The 23,326-nt window shown below is 50.3% G+C and overlaps 1 protein-coding gene across 5 annotated transcripts in view; it reads left to right on the top strand.

The window, feature by feature from the left end:
• The window catches only part of LOC134810435 (huntingtin-interacting protein 1-like), a 136,225-nt gene that overhangs the window by 92,114 nt on the left and 20,785 nt on the right, over positions 1 to 23,326 (top strand). For 4 of the 5 annotated variants that reach the window (XM_063814306.1, XM_063814304.1, XM_063814303.1 and 1 more), the window contains 14 exons: positions 3,477 to 3,617; positions 9,116 to 9,173; positions 14,116 to 14,191; positions 14,304 to 14,444; positions 15,209 to 15,306; positions 15,978 to 16,050; positions 17,467 to 17,650; positions 19,125 to 19,213; positions 19,610 to 19,726; positions 20,564 to 20,665; positions 21,214 to 21,357; positions 21,830 to 21,965; positions 22,849 to 22,935; positions 23,155 to 23,262. In XM_063814306.1, the coding sequence (XP_063670376.1) occupies positions 3,477 to 3,617; positions 9,116 to 9,173; positions 14,116 to 14,191; positions 14,304 to 14,444; positions 15,209 to 15,306; positions 15,978 to 16,050; positions 17,467 to 17,650; positions 19,125 to 19,213; positions 19,610 to 19,726; positions 20,564 to 20,665; positions 21,214 to 21,357; positions 21,830 to 21,965; positions 22,849 to 22,935; positions 23,155 to 23,262 (1,554 nt within the window). The remainder of the gene's footprint in view (positions 1 to 3,476; positions 3,618 to 9,115; positions 9,174 to 14,115; positions 14,192 to 14,303; positions 14,445 to 15,208; positions 15,307 to 15,977; positions 16,051 to 17,466; positions 17,651 to 19,124; positions 19,214 to 19,609; positions 19,727 to 20,563; positions 20,666 to 21,213; positions 21,358 to 21,829; positions 21,966 to 22,848; positions 22,936 to 23,154; positions 23,263 to 23,326) is intronic. The other variant, XM_063814305.1, reaches the window with a different exon arrangement.

The raw sequence follows: 23,326 nt of genomic DNA, 5'->3' as shown, positions 1-23,326 counted from the left end.
TTCTTTTCTCTCTCTCTCTTGTGTTTTTTTTTTTTTGGAGATGGGATCTCACTCTGTCGCCGAGGCTGGAGTACTGTGGCACAATCATAGCTCACTGCAGCCTTGACCTCCCTGGTCTCAAGGGATCCTCCCACCTCAGCCTCCTGAGTAACTGGGACCAGGGATGTGTGCCATCACACCCAGCTAATTTTTTAATTTTTTGTAGAGATGGGGTCTTGCTATATGACCAGGCTGGTCTCGAACTCCTGAGCTCAAGTGATCCTTCCACCTCAGCCTCCCAAAGTGTTGGGATTATAGGCATGAGCCACCACCCCCAGCCTCCTGTGCTTTAAGAAGCACCCGCAGTGTGCACTGTCCAATAGGGCACTCACTAGCCCCATGTGATCATTGAACTTGATTACAATTAAATAACATTTAAAAGTCAGGTCCTCAGCTGCACTAGTCCTATTTCAGCCATATTTCAGAAAGCCACATATGGCTAATATATTAAAAAGTTTATATGAACATTTTCATCATTGTAGAATTCTATTGGATAGCACTATTGTGGGTGATTCTGATGTGTGCTAAAACTTGACAACCACTGAGCTTGGACATACAGTTTTCAACCCTGGATGCAGATTAGAATCTACCTGGGGCGTTTTTTTTGTTTTTGTTTTCTCTGAAACGGAGCCTTGCTCTGTCGCTCAGGCTGGAGTGCAGTGGTGGGATCTTGGCTCACTGCAGCCTCCAAGCAATTCTTGTGCCTCAGCCTCCTGAGTAGCTGGGACTACAGGTGCCTGCTACCACACCCGGCCAATTTTTGTATTTTTAGTAGAGACGGGGTTTCACCATGTTGGCCAGGCTGGCCTCAAACTCTTGACCTCAAGCAGTCCTCCCACCTCAGCCTCCCAAAGTGCTGGGATTACAGGCATGAGCCACAGCACCTGGCCTAACGGGGGACAGCAGGGGAAGCCTTTTGACACCCACTGACATCCCAACATACCGCAGACCAATTGAAACAGATGGTGGGGCGGTTCTGGGGGTTGCAGGAAGACTTCAGTGTTTCAGTTTCCCCAGGTGATCCTAACCAGTCTCAAAGCCAAAGTCAAGAACCACTGCACAATTCCATGCACTTTTCCCAGCATTCTCATTGAAGTCCTCTGAGACCCTTACGAGGTATGCACTGTTATAGCCACATGTGCTCAACAGAAGAGCATCAGGAGGCACAGAGTGACTGAGCAACTTGTCCGCGATGACACTGCTCTAGATGTTTCTGGATGCCAAAGGGCATTCCTGGAAGGTATCAGGAATCGGGGCCAGGCAGGGAAATGGAACAGCCCGTGGTTCCTGCCAGTTGGAGCCTGAGGAAGCCGGTAGACTTGGGGATGGCTGCCTTGCAGTGACAGCTGCTTTTAATTTGTGTCAAGAAGAAAAGCTGCCTTTTAATTAGAACAGTTCGGGATTTTTTTTTTTTTTTTCAGCTGCCAGACTAACCCAGTTACCAGGGATTAGTGCAGTCGGGAAGCGGAATACAGGCAGTGCTAGGCTTCCCTCTGGGCCAGTTCCACTCACAGAGGGACCGCGGGGAGAGTCATTTCATTGCCCGCTGCGTGCAGAGTCTGCAGAGGCAGTGGGTGCCCAGTGCAAGAAGGAAAATCAGCCTGGCCAGTGGTGTGAGCTGAGTGTCTGCAGCCAGACGGCCAGTTGCTTGGTCTAGGATGGGGGCAGGAGGTTAGTGTGGAGGGAGCTCCAGCGTGAGAAATTGAGGGAGCAACTTCGTCTCTGAAACTCAAGAGGGTGGAGGCAAGACTTCTATTTTTGTTGACAGGTGTCCCAAGTTTCAGCCCTGAACCCTGACATATCTTCCTTCTCCCAAGTCCTTTTTCTTATTTTTCTTGTTTTGTATTGTTTTGTTTTGGTTTGGTTTGGTTTCTTTTGAGATGGAGTCTCACTCTGTCACCCAGGCTGGAGTGCAGTGGCACCGTCTCAGCTCACTGCAACCTCCACCTTCCAGGCTCAAGCGATTCTCCTGCCTCAGCTTCCCAAGTAGCTGGGTTTACAGGCACACGCCACCACACCCAGCTAATTTTTGTATTTTAGTAGAGACAGGGTTTTGCCATGTTGGCCAGGCTGGTCTCGAACTACTGACCTCAGGCGATCCACCCGCCTCGGCCTCCCAAAGTGCTGGGATTACAGGCATGAGCCACTGTGCCTGGCTTGTTTTGTTTTATTTATTTATGAAACAGAGTCTCACTCTGTCGCCCAGGCTGGAGTGCAGTGGTGGGATCTTGGCTCACTGCAGCCTCCACCTCCTGGGTTCAAGCGATTCTCCTGCCTCAGCTTCCCAAGTAGCTGGGATTACAGGCATGAGCCATCACGCCTGGCTAATTTTTGTATCTTCAGTAGAGATGAGGTTTTGCCATGTTGCTCAGGCTGGTCTCAAACTCAGGCTCAGGCAGTCCCCCCACCCCGGCCTCACAAAGTGCTGGGATTACAGGCGTGAGCCACTGCACCTGGCTGAGACCCAGTCTCGTAAAGAGATAAAAAACGAAGATGAGGCTCCTCCTCCATGTCCGCCATGGTAGGAGCTCTCCCAGGTTATGAGCAAATCTCTTCTTCCCTGAGCTATCAGGGGTCTCTGCACAGAGTAGCGCTTAGTTCACCCAGTCATGATGCACTGAATATTCTGACTCTCAGGAGCAAAGGCTCCTGGTCTAACCATCATTGGCCCCATCAGCTCTTGGGCTCTCCAACAAGTCTGTTAACTCACCACCTCTCAGCAAAACCACTTTTTTTTTTTTTTTTTTTTGAGATGGTGTCTTACTCTTGTCACCCAGGCTGGAGTGCAGTGGTGCAATCTCGGCTCACTGCAACCTCTGCCTCCTGGGTTCAAGTGATTCTCCTGCCTCAGCCTCCCGAGTAGCTGGGATTACAGGCATGTGCCACCATGCCCAGCTAATTTTTGTATTTTTAGTAGAGACAGGGTTTTCCCATGTTGGAGAGGCTGGTCTCGAACTCCTGACCTTAGGCGATCCACCCGCCTCGGCCTCCTAAAGTGCTGGGATTACAGGCATGAGCCACCACACCCTGCGAAAACCACTTTTTTTTTTTCGAGACTGAGTTTTGCTCTGTTGCTGGAGTGCAATAGCATGATCTTGGCTCACTGCAACCTCCGCCTCTCGGGTTCAAGCGATTCTCCTGCCTCAGCCTCCCGAGTAGCTGGGATTACAGGCATGCGCCACCATGCTCGGCTAACAAAACCACTTCCTGACTTTGTGACAGTCTTCAAGTTACTAACCTTCTGTTTCTTCACCTGTTTAATGGGGATACGTTTACCTATCTCATGGGAGTGTTGTGAGGGTTAGATGAATTCGATGAGGTAAAGCACGCACAGAATCGGTCCTTGGTGTATGTTGGACCCCTGCCTCTGCCCCTCTGAAGAGGCTGCCTGTAATCCCCTGGCTCTACCACCTTTCTCCCTCACTTTTATTTCCTAGTATTCAACTCCCTGGACATGTCCCGCTCTGTGTCCGTGACGGCAGCAGGGCAGTGCCGCCTCGCCCCGCTGATCCAGGTCATCTTGGACTGCAGCCACCTTTATGACTACACTGTCAAGCTTCTCTTCAAACTCCACTCCTGTGAGTACCGCGGGCCAGATCTTCTTACATGAGATTCAGGCCAGAGGGAGGATCCCAGCCTGAGGATGTCCCCAGAGAAACACAGTCCTTCTCAGTGCCTTTGGCTGTCTGCTTCTGTTTCAAAAGGCCCCGGAGCTTCTGACCATTGTGAGGATAAAAGAGCAGGGCCCAGGCTTTGGTGACCCCAGTAAAGCCCCTGGCTTGCCACTCTTGTGTCCCAGTGTTACAGGATCTTTGGGGTGTCCGTTTTCTGGCTGGAAACCTCTGGGGCCAGTGGTGCCTTTGCCCGAGTTCTTGTTCGGCATCCAGGAAGAATGAGGTATGCAGACAAGTGGAGGGTGGACAAGATGAAGAGGAGCTTTATTGAGTATTAGAACAGCTCAGAGGAGACTGCAGTGGGTACCGCTCTCTGTCTGTAGGCAGGTTGTCCTGTCGAGTGTTCAGCTCTCAGCAGAAAAGAGGCCATGGAGTGGGTAGCTCCTCTCTGCAGCTGGTTATCCTAGCATCTCTGCAGGTCTCTGAAGCCTCAGCAGAGAGGGTAGCTCCTCTCTGTAGCTGGTCGTCCCATCTCTGCTCAGCTCTGGCTGAGCTCAGGCCTTTTATGGGCCTCAGAGGGGAGGAAATGCACCCCGATTGGTCCATGGGCAGGCCCGGAAAGGGCACCCCAAGTTCCCACTCCGGTCTGTGGGATTGGCAGCCCAGCCCCCACCGGGGACCCGCCCTTTCACCCAGGAATCTGTCTGCCTCCCGCTGCCATGCATGGCAACAGGGCTCAGCCCCAACTTTGCTCTAAGATCAGAGTGGGTGCCGACAGCAGGGAGAAGCCAGGCAGCGGGAACAGGTTCAGAAGAGGGGAGGGAGAGCCTTCTCAGGCCCTGAAGAGTACAGGGATGCCTGAGTCTGCAGCCGGGGCTGGGGGCGGGTGCGGGGCAGCAGGGCTGCCACCCACTCCATGGAGTGGGAGGCCCAAGTCTGCAGCTGTGTTTTGGGCGGCTGCAGCTGCACCTGGGAAGGTAGGGTTCCTGCCTGCTCCGGACCCTCAAGAGCACAGGGAGGCTCAGATCTGCAGTCACAACTTGGGCGGCTACAGCCCCATCCAGGAGGGTGAGGCTTCTGCCTGTTCCATGGAGTGTGCAGCCCTGGCCATGCCTCCCTGCTGCAGCTGGCATGATGGCAGTGGCAGGCCATCTGGACTGGCAGCTGCCATCACCAGGATGGTCCTCTCTGTCTGCCTCTAGCTTGAGCACGTCACCATTCATCAAGTATGTCGTGTATCCTACGAACAGCACAAATATCAGCAGACCTGGCCTAGACCTACATGAGCTAACATAATGATTTCCAGACCATTTATCTACACAATCCCTTTGTGCAAATGGAATTTTATGGAGAAATATAAATTATAAAACACAGCTGCTCATTAAATGGAGACCTATCCCTTACCTAGCTTCAGTTCCCTGGGGTGCCCTTAGCAGAATATATATAGTTTGGAGGTTCTGGTCTTACAGAAGTTCTTACACTTTTTTTTTTTTTTTCTGAGACAGAGTCTCACTCTCTCACCCAGGCTAGAGTGCAATGGCATGATCTCGGCTCACTGCAACCTCTGCCTACCAGGTTCAAGCAATTCTTGTGCCTTAGCCTCCCAAGTAGCTGGGACCACGGGTCTGTGCTGGCACACCCAGCTAATTTTTTGTTGTTGTTGTTTGAATTTTTAGTAGAGATGGGGTTTCCCCATTTTGGCCAGGCTGGTCTCGAACTCCTGGCCTCAAGTGATCCGCCCACCTCAGCCTCCTAAAGTGCTAGGATTACAGGTATGACCGACCACACCCGCCAGTTCTTATACTTTTGTGTCCTTCTGGTTTAAAATGATGTGTCTGGGGTGGGCACAGTGGTTCACGCATGGAATCCCATCACTTTGGGAGGCTGATGCAGGCAGATCGCTTGAGCTCAGGGGTTGGAGACCAGCCTGAGCAACATAGTGAAATCCCTGTCTGTACAAAAAATACAAAAATTAGCCAGGCATGGTGACATGCGCCTGTAGTCCCAGCTACCTGGGAGGCTAAGGCGAGAGGATCGCTTGAGCCCAGAAGGTCAAGGCTACAGTGAGCTGTGTTTGTGCCACTGCCCTCCAGCCTGGGCAACAGAACGAGACCGTGCCTAAAAAAAATAAAAAAATAAAATAAAGTAGTATAAGACAGTATACTCTGTAACTGCGGTTATTGACAAGTAATGAATCTCTTTATTTAGACAGTACAAGGGAAGGGTGTAGCATCGCCTAGATGCTAACCTAGGGTGGTTTTGTGGAAGGGAGATTGGAATTAGCTGCCCGGGGATTAGAAGGGCTTTGCGGCAAGTAGGCCTGCCTGAAGGGAGCTGAGAGGGTGGAGTGGGCCCCCAAGAGAAGGGACCAGCTGCTTAGAGTGCTGAATACAGATGAACTTTTCATTGTTTCCCCTGGAAACTTTTCATTGTTTCCAAGTATTCTGTTGCTCAGTAGAACATCACCACTGCCTTTTTGTAAAATGGGGAGTTAAGCTGGGCATGGTGGTGCACACCTGTAGTCCCAGTTACTCGGGAGGCTGAGGGAGTTATGAGAAGAGACAGGTAATTAAGTGTTTGGGTTTAAAGGCCTTCTTTGAAGGCAGGGCAATACCCAAGACCCACACTGCCTCTGGGCTGAGGAAGGGGTAGGAGGGATACTCTTTACAATACATAGTTTTTAAATTTACTTTATTTATTTATTTATTTTTCTGAAACAGGGTCTCGCTCTGTTGCCCAGGCTGGAGTGCAGTGGCACAATCTCAGCCCACTGCAACCTCCACCTCCCAGGTTCAAGCAATTCTCCTGCCTCAGCCTCCCAAGTAGCTGAGATTATAGGTGCCCGCCACCATGCCTGGCTAATTTTTGTATTGTTTTTAGTAGAGACAGGGTTTCATCCTGTTGGCCAGGCTTGTCTCGAACTCCTGAGCTCAAGTGATCCTCCTGCCTCGGCCTCCCAAAGTGCTGGGATTGCAATTGTGAGCCACTGCAGCTGGCCCTCTTTTCTAAAAATAAACATTTATTTTTGTTTTAGATCTACAGAAAAGTTATAAAAATAGTACTGAGAGTTCTCGTATACCCAGTTCCATTTTCCCTTTGTTCGTATATTAGTATGAAACATTTGCCACAACTGGCTGGGCACGGTGGCTCACGCCTGTAATCCCAGCACTTTGGGAGGCCGAGGTGGGCAGATCATGAGGTCAGGAGATTGAGACCATCCTGGCCAACATGGTGAAACCCTGTCTCTACTAAAAATACAAAAAATTAGCCGGGCGTGGTGGCGGGCGCCTGTAGTCCCAGCTACTCAGGAGGCTGAGGCAGCAGAATGGTGTGAGCCCAGGAGGTGGAGCTTGCAGTGAGCCGAGATCGTGCCACTGCACTCCAGCCTGGGTGACAGAGCGAGACTCCGTCTCGAGAAAAAAAAAAAAAAAGAAATGTGTCACAACTAATTAACCAGTGTTGATACCTTATTATTAATTAAAGTTCGTACTTAAGGCAGGGCACGGTGACTCACACCTGTAATCCCAGCACTTTGGGAGGTCAAGGCGGGCGGATCACGAGGTCAAGAGATTGAAACCATCCTGGCCAACACGGCGAAACCCTGTATCTGCTAAAAATACAAAAATTAGCGGGGTGTGGTGGCGCGCGCCTGTAGTCCCAGCTGCTTGGGAGCTGAGGCAGGAGAATTGCTTGAACCCGGGAGGCGGAGGTTGTGGTGAGCTGAGATTGTGCCACTGCCCTCCAGCCTGGCAACAGAGTGAGATTCTGTCTCAAAAAAAAAAAAAGTTCGTACTTTATTCAGATTGTCACAGTTTTTACCGAATGTCTTTTTCTGCCCCAGAATCTCACCCGGTACATCATGTGACATTTAGTTGTGATGTCTCCTTAGGTTCCTCTTGGCTATGACGTTTCACTTCTCAAACTTCCCTTATTTTTGATGACTTTGACAGTTCTGAGTTTTTTGTAGAATGTTCCTGAATTCTGTTTGCCTGATGTTTTTCTCCTGATTTAACTGGGGTTAAGGGTTCTTGGGAGAAAGATCATTTAGGTCAAGTGCCATATTCATTCACTGTCCACTTCTGCCATTTTTGTTTTGTTTTGTTTTGTTTTAAGACAGGGTCTCGCTCTGTCACCCAGGCTGGAGTGCAGTGGTGCGATTGTAGCTCACTGCAGCCTCAAACTCCTGGGCTTAAAAGATCCTCCCACCTCAACCTCTTGAGTAGCTAAGACTACAGTGCACATCACCACACCTGGCTAATTTTTATTTCTTAATTTTTGTAGAGATGGGGGTCTCACTATGTTGCCCAGGCTGGTCTCAAACTCCTGGGTACAAGCGATGCTCCCCACTCAGCCTCCCAAAGTGCTGGGATTACACGTGGGAGCCACTGCGCCCAGCCATCTTTTGCCATTTCAATAATCATGTTTTATACATGTGTTCCCTGATTTTATCCAATGAATGTATGACCCATTTCCAAATAACAAATGTAAATTTAAACAAATAAAGCAAACACTAAAAGGATTGCTGAGCTGTGATCTACAGCTGCAATATGCAGGTTCGCACATCTGAGAGGTTACAGAACCTCAGAGAACTGGCTCTGTAGGGGAGGAGGCTGTCCTAAGAGGTTACTGGTGTGTGCAGTGTCATAGAGTTAGCTACCAACCAAGCCGGGACTGGAACTCAGATCCCAAGCCTCAATCCCTTGTTCTTTTTTTTGACAGAGTCTCACTGTCTCCCAGGCTGGAGTGCAGTGGTGCAATCTCAGCTCACTGCAACTTCCGCCTGCTGGGTTCAAGCGATTCTCCTGCCTCAGCCTCCCAAGTAGCTGGGATTACAGGCGCATGCCACCGCGCCCGGCTAATTTCTGTATTTTTAGTAGAGACATGGTTTCACCATATTGGTCAGGCTGGTCTTGAACTCCTGACCTCAAGTGATTCTCCTGCCTCAGCCTCCCAAAGTGCTGGGATTACATGTGTGAGCCACTGCACCTGGCCTTCAATCCCTTGTTCTTTGCCTTCTGACAGCCATCCTCTTGGGCAGGTTCTGTGGATCTCTTCCAGACTAATATCAGCCCTGAGCCTCAACCTAAAACAAATGCAGTCAATAGCTGAGAAAGAACTGCTCCCTCCTGGGCCTGCCATGGTCCAGCCTGCTACTGGGTCAGGTCACCATTTCTTCTCTAGTCCAGGACACAATTTCCACCCTATTGTGCCCGGCATGGCTTGTCCTTCAGGAACTAATTGAAGTGGAAGGATTTGGAGGATAAGCGTCTCCACACTCCTGCTGGTTCCTGCTGGGCTCCCTTGGTTACCAGACCTCGGGACAGCTCTAGGCCAGTCGTGGCCCCTGGCAGTGCTGGCCACATGCCCCAGGGTAGCTGGGCCCCTCCCCATCGAGAGCCCCGCTGTGGCTTCCCTGCCCTCTGGTCCCCCTCCCCTCTCACACTCTTTCCAATTTCTTCCAGGCCTCCCAGCTGACACCCTGCAAGGCCACCGGGACCGCTTCATGGAGCAGTTTACAAAGTAAGTGGTTCAAGTAACAGGAATGGAGGTGAATTCAAGAGCGCTATAAAATCATTAAGCCATGCAAGAGCACTGTGAGAGGTGGCTGGACACAGTGGTTCATGCCTGTAACCCCAACTCTTTGGGAGGCTGAGGTGGGAGGATCACTTGAGGCCAAGAGTTCGACACCAGGCTGGGCAACATAGCGAGACCCCATCTCTACAGAAAAAAAATGTAAAACAAATTAGCTGGGCATGGTGGTATGCACCTGTGATCCCAGCCACTTGAGAGGCTGAGGCAGGAGGATGGCCTGAGCCTAGGAGTCCGAGGCTGCAGTGAGCTATGATTGTGCCACTGGACTTCAGTCTATGTGACAAAGTGAGACCCTGTCTCTAAAAAAAATTTTTTTTAAAATACTTGTGGGGGTGAGGTTATCTTCGGGCTGGAGTGCAATGGCAATGGCACGATCTCGGCTCACTGCAACCTCCGCCTCCTGGGTTCAAGTGATTCTCCTGCATCAGCCTCTCGAGTAGCTGAGACTACAGGCACACACCACCACGCCCAGCTAATTTTTGTATTTTTAGTAGAGATGGGGTTTCACCATGTTGGCCAGGATGGTCTCGATCTCTTGACCTTGTGATCTGCCCACCTCAGCCTCCCAAAGTGTTGGGATTACAGGCGTGAGCCACTGCACCCGACCTGAGGTCATCTTCATTCTAAGGTGATAAAGTGACAGAAAATAGCTCAGACAGAGGCAAATCTACCTATAGCTAGGGTAACTATTGGTTATCTAATAAATCCCATAGAAGCATATAGAAAAAAGAGATTTCATCCATTCATTAGTTGCCTGCTTATGCCCCAGACTTCATCCTCTTCTCTTTTCCGTCTCCCTAAGTTCTGGTCTTATAGCATTTATAGACTGATAACCCCTAAATATGCATCTCCAGCCAGACCTTACTTCTGAATGCCAGCCTCTTGTCCCCAATTTGACATCTGTATAGCATACTTAAATCTCAAACTGTACTTTAGGTTTTCTCAAAAAAAAAAACAAAAAACAAAAAAACCTTTCTCTCTCCATTCTGTTTTTGTTTGTTTGTTTTTGTTTTTGTTTTTGAGACAGAGTCTCGCTCTGTCACCCAGGCTTGAGTGCGGTGGTGTGATCTTGGCTTACTGCAACCTCAGCCTCCCCATCTCCAGTGATTCTCCTGCCTCAGCCTCTTCAGTAGCTAGGATTACAGGCGCCCACCACCATGCCCGACTAATTTTTGTATTTTTAGTAGAGACAGGATTTCACCATGTTGGCCGGGCTGGTCTGGAACTCCTGACCTCAAGTGATCTGCCTCCCAAAGTGATGGGATTACAGGCGCGAGTCACTGTGCCCAGCCCCTCCCCATTCTTTTCTATCTCAACAAATACTGCCATCATCCATTTAGGCCAGAGATCTGGAAGTCACCATTTTCCTCATCCCCCATGTCCAATCCACTAGCAGGTTTGGTTGATACCCTACAAATATGACCTGCTTCTGAGGTGGGATGGGAGACTGGACTCTGGAGGCAGGGCTTGGGCATCGGACCAAATTAAGGACAAGTAAAACAGGGAAAGGGCGGAAGCACCTCTGCATAAGACACACCCACCAGTGTGCAGTGACAGTTTACCATTGCTATGGCAACATCCGGAAGTTAGCGCCCCTTTCCATGGCAATAACCTGACAATCCGGAATTTACCACTTTTTTTCTAGAAATTTCTGCATAATCTGCCCCTTAATTTACATATGATTAAAAGTGGGTATAAATGTAACAGCTACTATTCTGGGCTTACTGTGTATGGGGTAGCCCTGCGCTGCAAGGAACAGGACCTCCGCTGCTGGCTGTGCACTGCCGCCTCAATAAAAGTTGCTAACACCAGCCGGGTGCAGTGGCTCATGCCTGTAATCCCAGCACTTTGGGAGGCCGAGGTGGGCAGATCACTTGAGGTCAGGAGTTCAAGACCAGCCTGGCCAACATGGTGAAACCCCGTCTCTACTAAAAAATTAGCAGGGCATGGTGGTGCACACCTGTAATCCCAGCTACTCGGGAGGCTGAGGCAGAAGAATCACTTGAACCCAGGAGGTGGAGGTTGCAGTGAGCCAAGATCACATCACTGCACTCAGGCCTGGGCGTCAGAATGAGATTCCATCTCAAAACAAAAACAAAAACAAAAGATCTTTACTTAGGCTGGGTGCAGTGGCTCACACCTGTAATCCCAGCACTTTGGGAGGCCGAAGCAAGTGGATCGCTTGAGGTCAGGAGTTTGAGAGCAGCCTGGCTAACATGATGAAACCCTGTCTCTACTGTAAATACAAAAATTAGCCCTGTAATCCCAGCTACTCAGGAGGCTGAGGCAGGAGAATTGCTTGAACTCAGGTGGCAGAGGTTGCAGTGAGCTGAGATCATGCCACTGCACTACAGCTTGGGCAACAGAGCAAGACTCCATCCAAAAAAAAAAAGAAGGAAAGGAGGGGAGGGGAGGCGAAACCAGGCAAAAGGGAAGGATAATAGAGTGAGAGTTGGGAGGACAGAGGGGGCTGAGAAGGGCCTCCTGACTTAGCTGTGTAAAAGTGCACTCTCTTGTTTTTCCTGTTAATTTCCTCACCCTTGACCATAACTCCCAAATGCCAAGTTTCAGCTTCTCTGCCTGGTTCCCCAGGAGCAAGCGAAGGACAAGTGTGTGGTTGTACCCACCTCCTGGTACCCCTGTTCCATTTGAGAAGCCGAGTACATATTCTGTGATAAATGGCTTCTTTAGTCCAAGGAGACAGGCCCTGAGGCTGATTTCCTGGAATGTCAAATTCCGGTAGCTTGTGAAAGCAGTTGAGCCTATTACTGTTGGCTCCAAACCAGCAAGATGGGGATGTGTGGTCAGGTGATTTCATTTCCTTTCATTTGCTTCTAGCTTATAAAAACATCTCCCCTGAGTAGCCACTTTGCTGTTCCACACAGACACGGCTGCTGTCTGAGACCTCACTGTCCTTGAATTCAGGGGAAGCAGCAGTGATGTCACAGAGACAGAGACAGGCCTAAGTCTTGGGATCTGACAGGCTGTAACGAGACCCTGGGGGTTTCGTTTATTGGACTAAGCTGGAGAAAGTTCATTGTTGCAGGCCAAAGGATTTAAGGCCCATGTACCCCTTTCATCTCAGAATAGATGTAGTTAACTCCAGCACTCAGGAGGCTGAGGTGGGAGGATCGCTTGAGCCCAGGAGGTTGAGATTGCAGCAAGCCTTGATCGTTCCACTGCACTTCAGCCTGGGTGACACAGCAAGACCTTGTCTCTAAAAAAATTAAAATAGGCCAAGCATGGTGGCTCTCGCCTATAATCCCAGCACTTTGGAAGGCCAAGGTGGGTAGATGGCTTGAGCCCAGGAGTTTGAGACCAGCCTGGACAACATAGAGAGACCCCATCTTTATCAAAAACACAAAAAAATTAGCCAGGTGTGGTGGCACACACCTGTACTCCCAGCTACTTGGAGGCTGAGGTGAGAGGATCCCTTGGGCCCAGGGAGGTCAAGGCTGCAGTGAGCTATGATTTTGCCACTATACTCCAGCCTGGGCGACAGACTAAGACCCAATCTCAAAAAAATATTTACAAATAGGCAGGGCACATTGGCTCACGCCTATAACCCCAACATTTTGGGAGGCCGAGACGGGCGGATCACCTGAGGTCGGGAGTTCGAAACCAGCCTGACCAACATGGAGAAACCCCATCTCTACTAAAAATACAAAATTACCCAGGCATGATGGCACATGCTTGTAATCCCAGCAACTCAGCAGGCTGAGGCAGGAGAATCCCTTGAACCTGGAAGGTGGAGCTTGCAGTGAGCCGAGATCGCGCCATTGCACTACAGCCTGGGCAATAAGAGCGACACTGCATCTCAAAAAATAAATAAACAAAATAAAAATGAAGAATATATAAGTCTGGATCCTCTCAGGTTTCTTGGTCTTCAGTGTTTAGATTCAAAATAGAGATTTGAGAATGAGAAAAAGATGTTGATTTTGCCAGATGTGGTGGCTCATGCCTGTAATCCCAGCACTTTGGGAGGCCAAGGCAGTAGGATTGCTTGAAGCCAGGAGTTTGAGACCAGCCTGGGCAACACAGCAAGAGCCTGTTTCTACCAAAAAATTAAAAATTAGCCAGGCATGGTGGTGCATCCCTGTAGTTCTAGCTACTCAGGAGGCTGAGGCAGAAGACTGCTTGAGCCCAGGAATTCAAGGCTGCAATGAGCTCTGATTGCACCACTGCACTCTAGCCTGGGTGACAGAGCAAGACCCTGCCTCTACAAAAAGAGAGAGAGAGAAAAAAAAAATATTGGTTTCTTCATGTGCATATCCACCCAAGATTAGGACATAGTACCAAACGATTGTAATTCTCCAAGTGTTTATTGAACGGCTGCCCTGTCCCTGGCATTATGGGAAACAGCTCAGCGGAGCTCAGTCCCCACTTCCCAGGAACTTATAATCTTAATTGTGGAGAGAACAAATAGTCCAAAAACAAAGAGAAGTAATGAAAGAAGAGAGCTACCTTTGTAGTAAAATTCCCTTCCCTTTTCCTATGGTTAGTTGGCTTATCCTCAGAGAAAGTCAATTTCTTTTAATGTTACTCTAAACCAAACACTCCTCGGAAGTTAAATCTGCAAAATAACAACATGTGTTCTACAGCAATGAAGAAATTAGCTTTTTGATCATCTACTCTTCCAAAGGATTTGTAGCATGAATTACTCTTTCCTCACCAGCAGGTCACTGAGGACCAGCTTTAAATAATCCTCCTCTGCAGCATCATCATTGAATCCCAGCACCATGGAGTTTATCTCCTTGACAGCCTGTGCCTTTGGGCTGGGGAGGGGGCAGGAAAGCCAGGTGGCTGCTCTGTCCCCTACGTGGGGCTGATGAAGACACCCAGCAGCCCTCAGGTCCTTCTCCACCCCTAGGTTGAAAGATCTGTTCTACCGCTCCAGCAACCTGCAGTACTTCAAGCGGCTCATTCAGATCCCCCAGCTGCCTGAGGTAAGCATGCCCAACCACACACCCTCGGCACTGCAGAGGCCCCAAGTACCCTCTTAAGGGCCCGCGGGGCCTGGCAAGCAAGCACTATTTGAGGATGTGTCTCCGTCTTCAGAACCCACCCAACTTCCTGCGAGCCTCAGCCCTGTCAGAACATATCAGCCCTGTGGTGGTGATCCCTGCAGAGGCCTCATCCCCCGACAGCGAGCCAGTCCTAGAGAAGGATGACCTCATGGACATGGATGCCTCTCAGCAGGTGAGGACCACTTGGGAGAGAAACTTGGCCTTTCCTCTCACCTGCAAGTACAGGGGAGAGGCTGGGGGAGACCCTGGCCAAAGCCCATTGACTCTAACCAGGTTCAGGCTTCTCTTCATTCACCTAGCACCAACCTAGGCTGAGCATCCTGCTCTGTGGCTCCCAGAAGGGTCATAAATGGGTGCAGTGGCTCACAGCTGTAATCCCAACACTTTGCAAGGCCAAGGTGGGAAGACTGCTTGAGGCCAGTTCAAGACCAGCCTGGGCAACATAGTAAGGCCCCATCTTTACAAAATTAGCCAGATGTGGTGGCACATACCTGTGGTCCCAGCTATGTGGGAAGCTGAGATGGGAGGATCACTTGAGCCTGGGAGGCCAAGGCTACAGTGAGCTGTTATCATGCCACTGCACTCCAGCCTAGGCAAGAGAACAAGAACCAGGCCCTAAAAATATAAATACATAAAATTAAAATTAAAAAATTGTCCAGGTATGGTGGCACACACCTATACTTCCAGCTACTCAGGAGGCTGAAACAGGAGGATCACTTGAGCCAGGAGTTGGAGGCTGCAGTGAGCTATGATTGCACCACTGTACTCTAGCCTGGGCAGTACAGCGAGAACCTGTCTCAAAAAAATTTAAAAAATTAAACAGGTCTGAACCGTTTAATTCGAGAAAGGGGGCATTCTCCCATATCACTCAACTGACCCACACACAGAATTCTCTGGCTCTCTGACTTATTCTCACTCCTTTTTGGTCAACCACAGAATTTATTTGACAACAAGTTTGATGACATCTTTGGCAGTTCATTCAGCAGTGATCCCTTCAATTTCAACAGTCAAAATGGTGTGAACAAGGATGAGAAGTGAGTCCAAGCTGGGTTCAAGCAGATGGTTCAGGAGCTAAGTTAAGCCATGGTCTGCCTCAAAACACTAACCAAAGAGGAATTCTTAATGATACTGGGGCTTCTTAGATACAGAACATCTTGAAGGGTTGGGGGCAATGGCTCATGCCTGTAATCCCAACATGTGGGGAGGATGAGGCAGGAGGATTTTTTAAGGCCAGGAGTTTAAGACCAAGCTTGGGCAACATAGCAAGATCCCATCTTTATTAAATAAAAGTAAAAAAATTAGCTGGGCAGGTGGTACACACCTGTAGTCCCAGTAACTCAGGAGGCTGAAGTGGGAAGATCATTTGAGCCTGGGATATCAAGGCTGCAGTGAGCTATGATCGTGCCACTACACTTCAGCCTGGGCGACAAAGCCAGACTGTCTCTAAAACAAAACCGAAAACACACACAAAAAAGGAATGTCTTGACCCTCAAATATTGGCCCCTTTAATCTCAGAAGAAAATCAATAACCATGGATTTATGAGTATTAGATTAGTATCTGGTAACATTTAGAGTATAATTTATGGCATTTCAAAGAATTGTCCCCAAATTAATACCAGCTTTTAATTTCCTCCCCTGAGCTCACAATTAAAAACAGAGGGATAGAAGCACTATGGAAGGAAACTCATTCCCTTTCTCTTCCCAGGGACCACTTAATTGAGCGACTATACAGAGAGATCAGTGGATTGAAGGCACAGCTAGAAAACATGAAGACTGAGGTATAACTTGGATCTGCTCTGCCTTTGCGCTTCACCAAAACACGGTAGATTTGAATGTTAAATTTGCATCACACTGGCCAGGCACAGTGGCTCACACCTGTAATCCTAGCACTTTGGGAGGCCAAGGCAGGAGGATTACCTGAGGTCGGGAGTTCGAGACCAGCCTGGGCAACAGGGTGAAACCCCCGTCTTCAATAAAAATGCAATAATTAGCCGGGTGTGTTGGCAGGCACCTGTAATCCCAGCTACTCGGGAAGCTGAGGCATGAGAATTGCTTGAACTTGGGAGGCAGAGGTTGCAGTGAACTGAGATCGTGTCACTGCACTCCAGCCTGGGCGATAGAACAAGACTCTGTCTCAAAAAAAAAAAAAAAAAAATTGCATCAGCTAGACAGTTTTTGGACCACATCCTTAGGGTAGGTTAATTAGTAGAAACAAGCCAGGCGTGGTGGTGCGCACCTGTGATCCCAGCTACTCAGGAGGCTGAGGTAGGAGGATCACTCAAGCCCAGGAGTTTTGAATCCAGCCTGGGCAACATAGCGAGACCTGTGTCTCTAAAACCAAATAAAAACTGGTAGAAATGCTAAATCCGAAAGAACCAGGTCTTCCCGTGTTCTCTGTCATAATGCATTTCCATTTTACATGCCATGAGGACAGCATTTAGGCCAGGCACAGTATCCATGTGATTGATACCCAGAGATGACCTTGGTCCCCATGAGGCTGAGAAGCTGTGGAGAACAAGACCAGACCTTCTCACATGGCGATAAGGAGAGATTGGTTTGCCGGGCACAGTGGCTCACGCCTGTAACCCCAGCACTTTGGAAGGCTCAGGCAGAAGGATCACTTGAGCCCAGCAGTTCAAGACTAGCTTGGGCAACATAGCAAGACCCCATCTCTACAAAAAACTTTTTAAAAATTAGCTGGGCATGGTGGTGCATACCTGTAATGCCAGCTACTTGGGAGGCTGAAGCTAGAGGATCTCTTGAGCCCAGGAGGTTGAGGCTGCAGGGAGCCATAATCACCTCACTGCACTCCAGTCTAGGTGATAGTGATACCCTGTCCCTCCCCTCCCCCAACCGCCAAAAAAAAAAAGAGAAGAGACAGCTGTGAGCAATGTTGGTGCTATATTAACAACCGCCCCTCACAGTGGCTGGTCAGGTGACTTTACCCACAGGGACAGCCACTGCTACCCCCAGCCACTCTAAAGAGGACCACAATTCCCCGGCCATCATCCCCTGTTATTGTTGTTGATTGAGGGGCTCCTAATGACCAGATGGTCCAACCCTCCTGGGACGTGGAGAGTTGACTTAGGGGAATCGGGTATTTACTTGAAAGCATGGTAGGACCCGCTTCTCCGGCCCATGCCCGTGACCCGTGGCAGTGGGCGGTTGGCCTCATGACCGGAGTCCCCCCACAGAGCCAGCGGGTTGTGCTGCAGCTGAAGGGCCACGTCAGCGAGCTGGAAGCAGAGCTGGCCGAGCAGCAGCACCTGCGGCAGCAGGCGGCCGATGACTGTGAATTCCTGCGGGCAGAACTGGACGAGCTCAGGAGGCAGCGGGAGGACACCGAGAAGGCTCAGCGGAGCCTGTCTGAGATAGAAAGTGAGTGGTGGGTGGGGGCGGGGGCGGGGGCGGGCCCCGGGGGCAGGCGCGGGCAGCAGAGCCCAGCTGGACTCAGGATGCGGCACAGAGGCTGGGTGGGGGAGACCCAGACTGTCTTTCTAGAAACAGCTAGGAATGCCAGCTCTTAGCCTCAGTCCAGAGGGCGGGTTTGAGTCCTGCAGGCACAAAGCTGTGTGTGAGGCACCGCTGAGCATAGAGATGGGAAATACAGAAGACAGCACTGAAGTCCTTGCCCTGGGCAGTGGATACTAAGGGAGAAGGAGAGAGGATTGAGGTCCTAACAAAGAAATTGACATAAAAGCTGAGGGCACAGTGGCACATGCCTGTAATCCTAGCACTCTGGGAGGCCAGGATGGAAGGATTGCTTGAGGCCAGGAGTTCAAGACCAACCCGGGCAACATAGCAAGACCCCATCTCTAGAAAAAATAAAAAAGATTAGTGGTGGCACGTGCCTGTAGTCCCAGCTACTCTTGAGGCTGAGACAGGAGGATCGCTTGAGCCCAGGAATTCAAGGCTGCAGTGAGCTGATTGCACCACTGCACTCCGGCCTCTGCAACAGAGAGCCTTGTCTCTAAAAAATTTCAAATAAATTTTTTAAAAAGCTGAAAGCCCCCATAGAATAAATGCCATGTATGTAAGTGCTGAAGAGGCATGAATCCCTGTCTTGATTATTTATTTGTTTTATTTTTTTGAGGTGGAGTCTCACTCTGTCGCCAGGCTGGAATGCAGTGGTGTGATCTGGGCTGACTGCAACCTCTACCTCCCAGGTTTAAGCGATTGTCCTGCCTCAGCCTCCCGAGTAGCTGGGATTACAGGCACACACCACCATGTCCAGCTGATTTTTGTATTTATAGTAGAGATGGGGTTTCACCATGTTGGTCAGGCTGGTCTTGAACTCCTGACCTCAGGTGATCCACCCACCTTGGCCTCCCAAAGTGCTGGGATTATAGGCGTGAGCCACCTCGCTTGGCCCCTGGCTTGATTTTTAACTAGTTGAATTCTTTTTAAAGATGACTTCCTGGAGAAGTTTCTGTAAGTAGGACTTTCAAGGGAGAAAAGCATATATGCATTCCTAAATCAAAGGAAGATCTTTGGCCGGGCACAGTGGCTCATGCCTATAATCCCACTGAGGTGGGAGGATCACCTGAGCCCAGGAGTTTGAAACCAGCCTGGAAAACATAGTGAGACCCTGTCTCTACAAAAATTAGCCGGGTGTGGTGGCGTGTGCCCATGAACCCAGCTACTCAGGAGACTGGGGTGGGAGGATGACTTGAGCCCAAGGAGGTCGAGGCTGCAGTGAGCAGTGATTGTGCCACTGCACCCCAGCCTGGGTGACAGAGCAAGACTGTCTCAAAACAAAACAAGGAGGACCTTCTAGGGACCCTGGCTCATTGCAAGGAAGGCAAGGGTCCCTGCTAGGTTAGACTCCTCACCTTGGTCCTTTACAATACAGGGAAAGCTCAAGCCAATGAACAGCGATATAGCAAGCTAAAGGAGAAGTACAGCGAGCTGGTTCAGAACCACGCTGACCTGCTGCGGAAGGTAAGACCCTCAGCCCCTGTCACCATCCTGCAGGCCCTGCACCTCTAGGGAGAGAGCGGCTCAGGCCTGTGGCTTCCCCGGGGCCAGCAAACCCTACGTTGATCTCTAAGGCATTGCCGTCATCTCGGGAACCACACCTTTTCAGGCTTCCTTGCCTCTGTGTCTTGGGCTGTGTCCTGGGTGCCAATCCCATGTAGGTCACCCACCTTCTTTATTATTTTGTAAATATTTGAGCATCAAGCATCTGAAGGTGATGGCTCTGTTCCGGCTGTGGGTAGGAAAGTGATTCCTGTGTCTGACTCTAGGGCGCGCACAGCCTGAGTATGATTGTCCTAGCAGGAGGATGTCCTCTAAGCCTGGGATCTCCTGGTTCAAGACACTGTTCTTCTTTTGCAGAATGCAGAGGTGACCAAACAGGTGTCCATGGCCAGACAAGCCCAGGTAGATTTGGAACGAGAGAAAAAAGAGCTGGAGGATTCGTTGGAGCGCATCAGTGACCAGGGCCAGCGGAAGGTGAGTGGGATGAGGAGCACTCGGGAAATGAGGGAGGGGGCTGTTGAGTTGGTGGCGGGGGCTTTGTGGCCTTCTGCTCCAAGGGCAGTTCTGTGGGTCGGTTGGCATCACACAGCAGGGAGCACACCATGGTGGCCACACAGAACAGCAAAACACCGTCACCAGTGCATACACGAAGTAATGGAAGCACCCAGGTTGCCTGGGGTTAATCAGCAAAGGCTTTCCAAGGATGAGGCTGGTGGAGAGTTTGAGGAAAGGAAAAGACATGGGTAGCAGAGAGAGAGGGATGAGCGTTTTTTTGTTTTTTTTGTTTGTTTGGTTTTTGAGACGGCAGTAATCCCAGGACTTTGGGAGGCTGGGGGTGGGGGGATGCGGATCACCAAGTCAGGAGTTCGAGACCAGCCTGGCCAATATGGTGAAACCCCATCTCTACTAAAAATACAAAAGTTAGCCAGGTGTGATGGCGTGTGCCCGTAGTCCCAGCTGCTTGGGAGGCTGAGGCACGAGAATCTCTTGAACCTTGGAGGTGGAGGTTGCAGTGAGCTGAGACTGCACCACTGCACTCCAGCCTGGGCAACAACAGCGAGACTCCGTCTCAAAAATAAATAAATAAATAAATAAATACATAATAAAAAATCCTTCCTTGACATTCCACATTTTCAGTACACTCTGGGGTCTTGCCTCCTCCTCCCACACCCTGCACTTTTTTTGGGGGGTGTAACTTACATACAGTAGAGTTTACAGATCTCTTGTTGATCGCTTGGGACATTTTTACATTTTTATATTCTTTGTCACTGCCACCCAGATCAGAGTCCCTCTGTTTTTCTTCTCTTTCAGACTCAAGAACAGCTGGAAGTTCTAGAGAGCTTGAAGCAGGAACTTGCCACAAGCCAACGGGAGCTTCAGGTTCTGCAAGGCAGCCTGGAAACTTCTGCCCAGGTAAATACCTCCTTTTTTTTTTTTTTTTTTTGGAGATAGAGTCTTCTTCTGTCACTCAGGTTGGAATGCAGTGGTGCGATCGCAGCTCACTGCAGCCTCCACCTCCCTGGGCTCAGGTGATCCTCCCCACTTAGCCCCCCGAGTAACTGGGACTACAGGCACATACTCCTACACCTGGCTAGTTTTTGTATTTTCTTTGGTAGAGACGGGGTTTCACTATGTTGCCCAGGCTGGTCTCGAACTGCAGGGCTCAAGTGATCCTCCCACCTCAGCCTCCTAAAGTGCTGGGATTACAGACATGAGCCTTCATGCCCGGCCTCCTTTCTTGCCCCACCCCTGGCTTTGGCGTTGCTGTCATCCACCATCCTTGGCCTGGCCAAGTCAGCCCCCACTGCAATCAGTGTGTCCCCGGGAGGGAATCAGAGTGGCAGGTTAAAGAGCCATCACCTTCCCAGTCCTTGCAACCCGGTGGTGGGTTGGACCTCTGGGAAGTAGGGACTGTTTAACTCAACCAGCGTCTCCCTCTTTCCTTGTGGTCACCTTTGCAGTCAGAAGCAAACTGGGCAGCCCAGTTCGCCGAGCTAGAGAAGGAGCGGGACAGCCTGGTGAGTGGCGCAGCTCATAGGGAGGAGGAATTATCTGCTCTTCGGAAAGAACTGCAGGACACTCAGCTCAAACTGGCCAGCACAGAGGCAAGTCATGGACACGGACACGAGCGAGCACCTGTGAATTCCCACCGAGGGCCTCTGCGCATGCACGGAGGCTGGGAGGACCCCGGGGCTGCTGAGAAGGGGTTTGGGGCCTTGGCCTGATTGTGCAGACATTCTGTAGGTGTAATGCCAGCAGGCCCTGCATTGCCTGCAGAGTCCATGAGGGAAAGCAAACTGCTGTCTTTTTTGTATGAGAAGAGAAGTTTGGCATCTCCTCCCAGCCATGAGAAGCGGGCGCAGTGATCCATCCCCACAGCCTCTGTGGGCAGCCGCACATCGTGGGCAGCCGCACCCTGTGCACACAGTTAAAGCGCCTTTCTCTGTCTCAGGCTTACTGGCTTGGACCTCATTGGCCATGACTTGAGCTAAGATGCTAAGAGCCCCAGCCAGGTCATCCTGCTCAGGTTCATTATGGAGTCTAGGGCAGACTCTCACCTCCCTGGACCATTTTTAGGAATCTATGTGCCAGCTTGCCAAAGACCAACGAAAAATGCTTCTGGTGGGGTCCAGGAAGGCTGCGGAGCAGGTGATACAAGACGCCCTGAACCAGCTTGAAGAACCTCCTCTCATCAGCTGCGCTGGGTCTGCAGGTACATTTGCAATTGCCCAGCTGGCAGGGGCCAGGTCCTTACAGCCTGAGACTGTGTTGATGTTGAATCTCATGTGAGACTTAGCTCAGGGGCTCTCAGCCCAGCAGCATGTCAGCATTACCTTAGGGGTGCCCAGGCCCCATCCTAGATCAGTTACATGTGGAAACTCTGTGCATTAGTGCCTATACACTAGTATTTTAGTATTTTCTTCCCCCCACCCACCCTTTTTGAGATAGGGTCTTACTCTGTTGCTCAGGCTAGAGTGCAGTGCCGTGGCTCACTGCAACCTCCGCTTCCTGGGCTCACACAATCCTCCCCACTCATTCTCCCAAGTAGCTGGGACTACAGGCACGCAACACCAAGCCCAGCTAATTTTTGGTTTCGGTTTGTTGCTCAGACTGGTCTTGAAGACCTGGGCTCAGGCTATCCACCCACCTTGGCCTCCCAAAGTGCTGGGATTACAGGCATGAGCCACCATGCCTGGCCTTGGCTAATTTTTTAATTTTTGGTAGAGACGAGGTCTCACTCTGTTGCCCAGGATGGTCCCAAACTTCTGAACTCCCACCTTGGCCTCTCAAAGTGCTGGAATTACAGGCCTGAGACACCACGCCAGGCCCAGCAGTAGTATTTTCTAAAGCCCCCAGGTGTGATAGCCACTGCTTTAGACAGTGGGTCACACTGATAAAACACCCACCAGGAGCAGACAATTCTGTTTCTCTAAGGAAAAAACTATGGTCTGAATCAAGAGGTGATTACTCATGAACTTCACGTCTAGGCAGGAAGCTTACCCACTAGGTAAGCTCCTCCATTCAGTGCTTAATTAACGAGGATGAAGCCAGCTATGAGAACTTGCTCTGACCTTGCCCTGTGTTCCCTCTCACAGATCACCTCCTCTCCACGGTCACATCCATTTCCAGCTGCATCGAGCAACTGGACAAAAGCTGGAGCCAGTATCTGGCCTGCCCAGAAGGTAAGAATGGCCAAGGACAGTCTCTGTCGGCTAGTGACGGCCAGACAGGGTTCAGAAGCACCTGAATGCGGGGATAGTGACAGGTCCCTCTGCATCAAGAAAGGCATGTAGGCAACTCATACAAGAAAGGCATGTAGGCAACTCATAAAACGGGAGGAGAGGGTATGAAAGTGTCACCATCAACCAGACCTGAGAAACTTCTCTTTCCAATCCTGGCAGACATCAGTGGACTTCTCCATTCCATAACCCTGCTGGCCCACTTGACCAGCGACGCCATTGCTCATGGTGCCACCACCTGCCTCAAAGCCCCACCTGAGCCTGCCGACTGTGAGTACTGGGGCATGAGGGGCTGTTCATGGACCAGGGGAGCAGGGGGCCTTTAAAAGTCTCT

Source organism: Pan troglodytes, chromosome 6 (assembly GCF_028858775.2).
Source record: "Pan troglodytes isolate AG18354 chromosome 6, NHGRI_mPanTro3-v2.0_pri, whole genome shotgun sequence".
Taxonomy (NCBI): Eukaryota; Metazoa; Chordata; class Mammalia; order Primates; family Hominidae; genus Pan; species Pan troglodytes.
The sequence above is the reverse complement of the archived record's forward strand: the minus strand, read 5'-3'. Positions and strand labels throughout refer to the sequence as shown.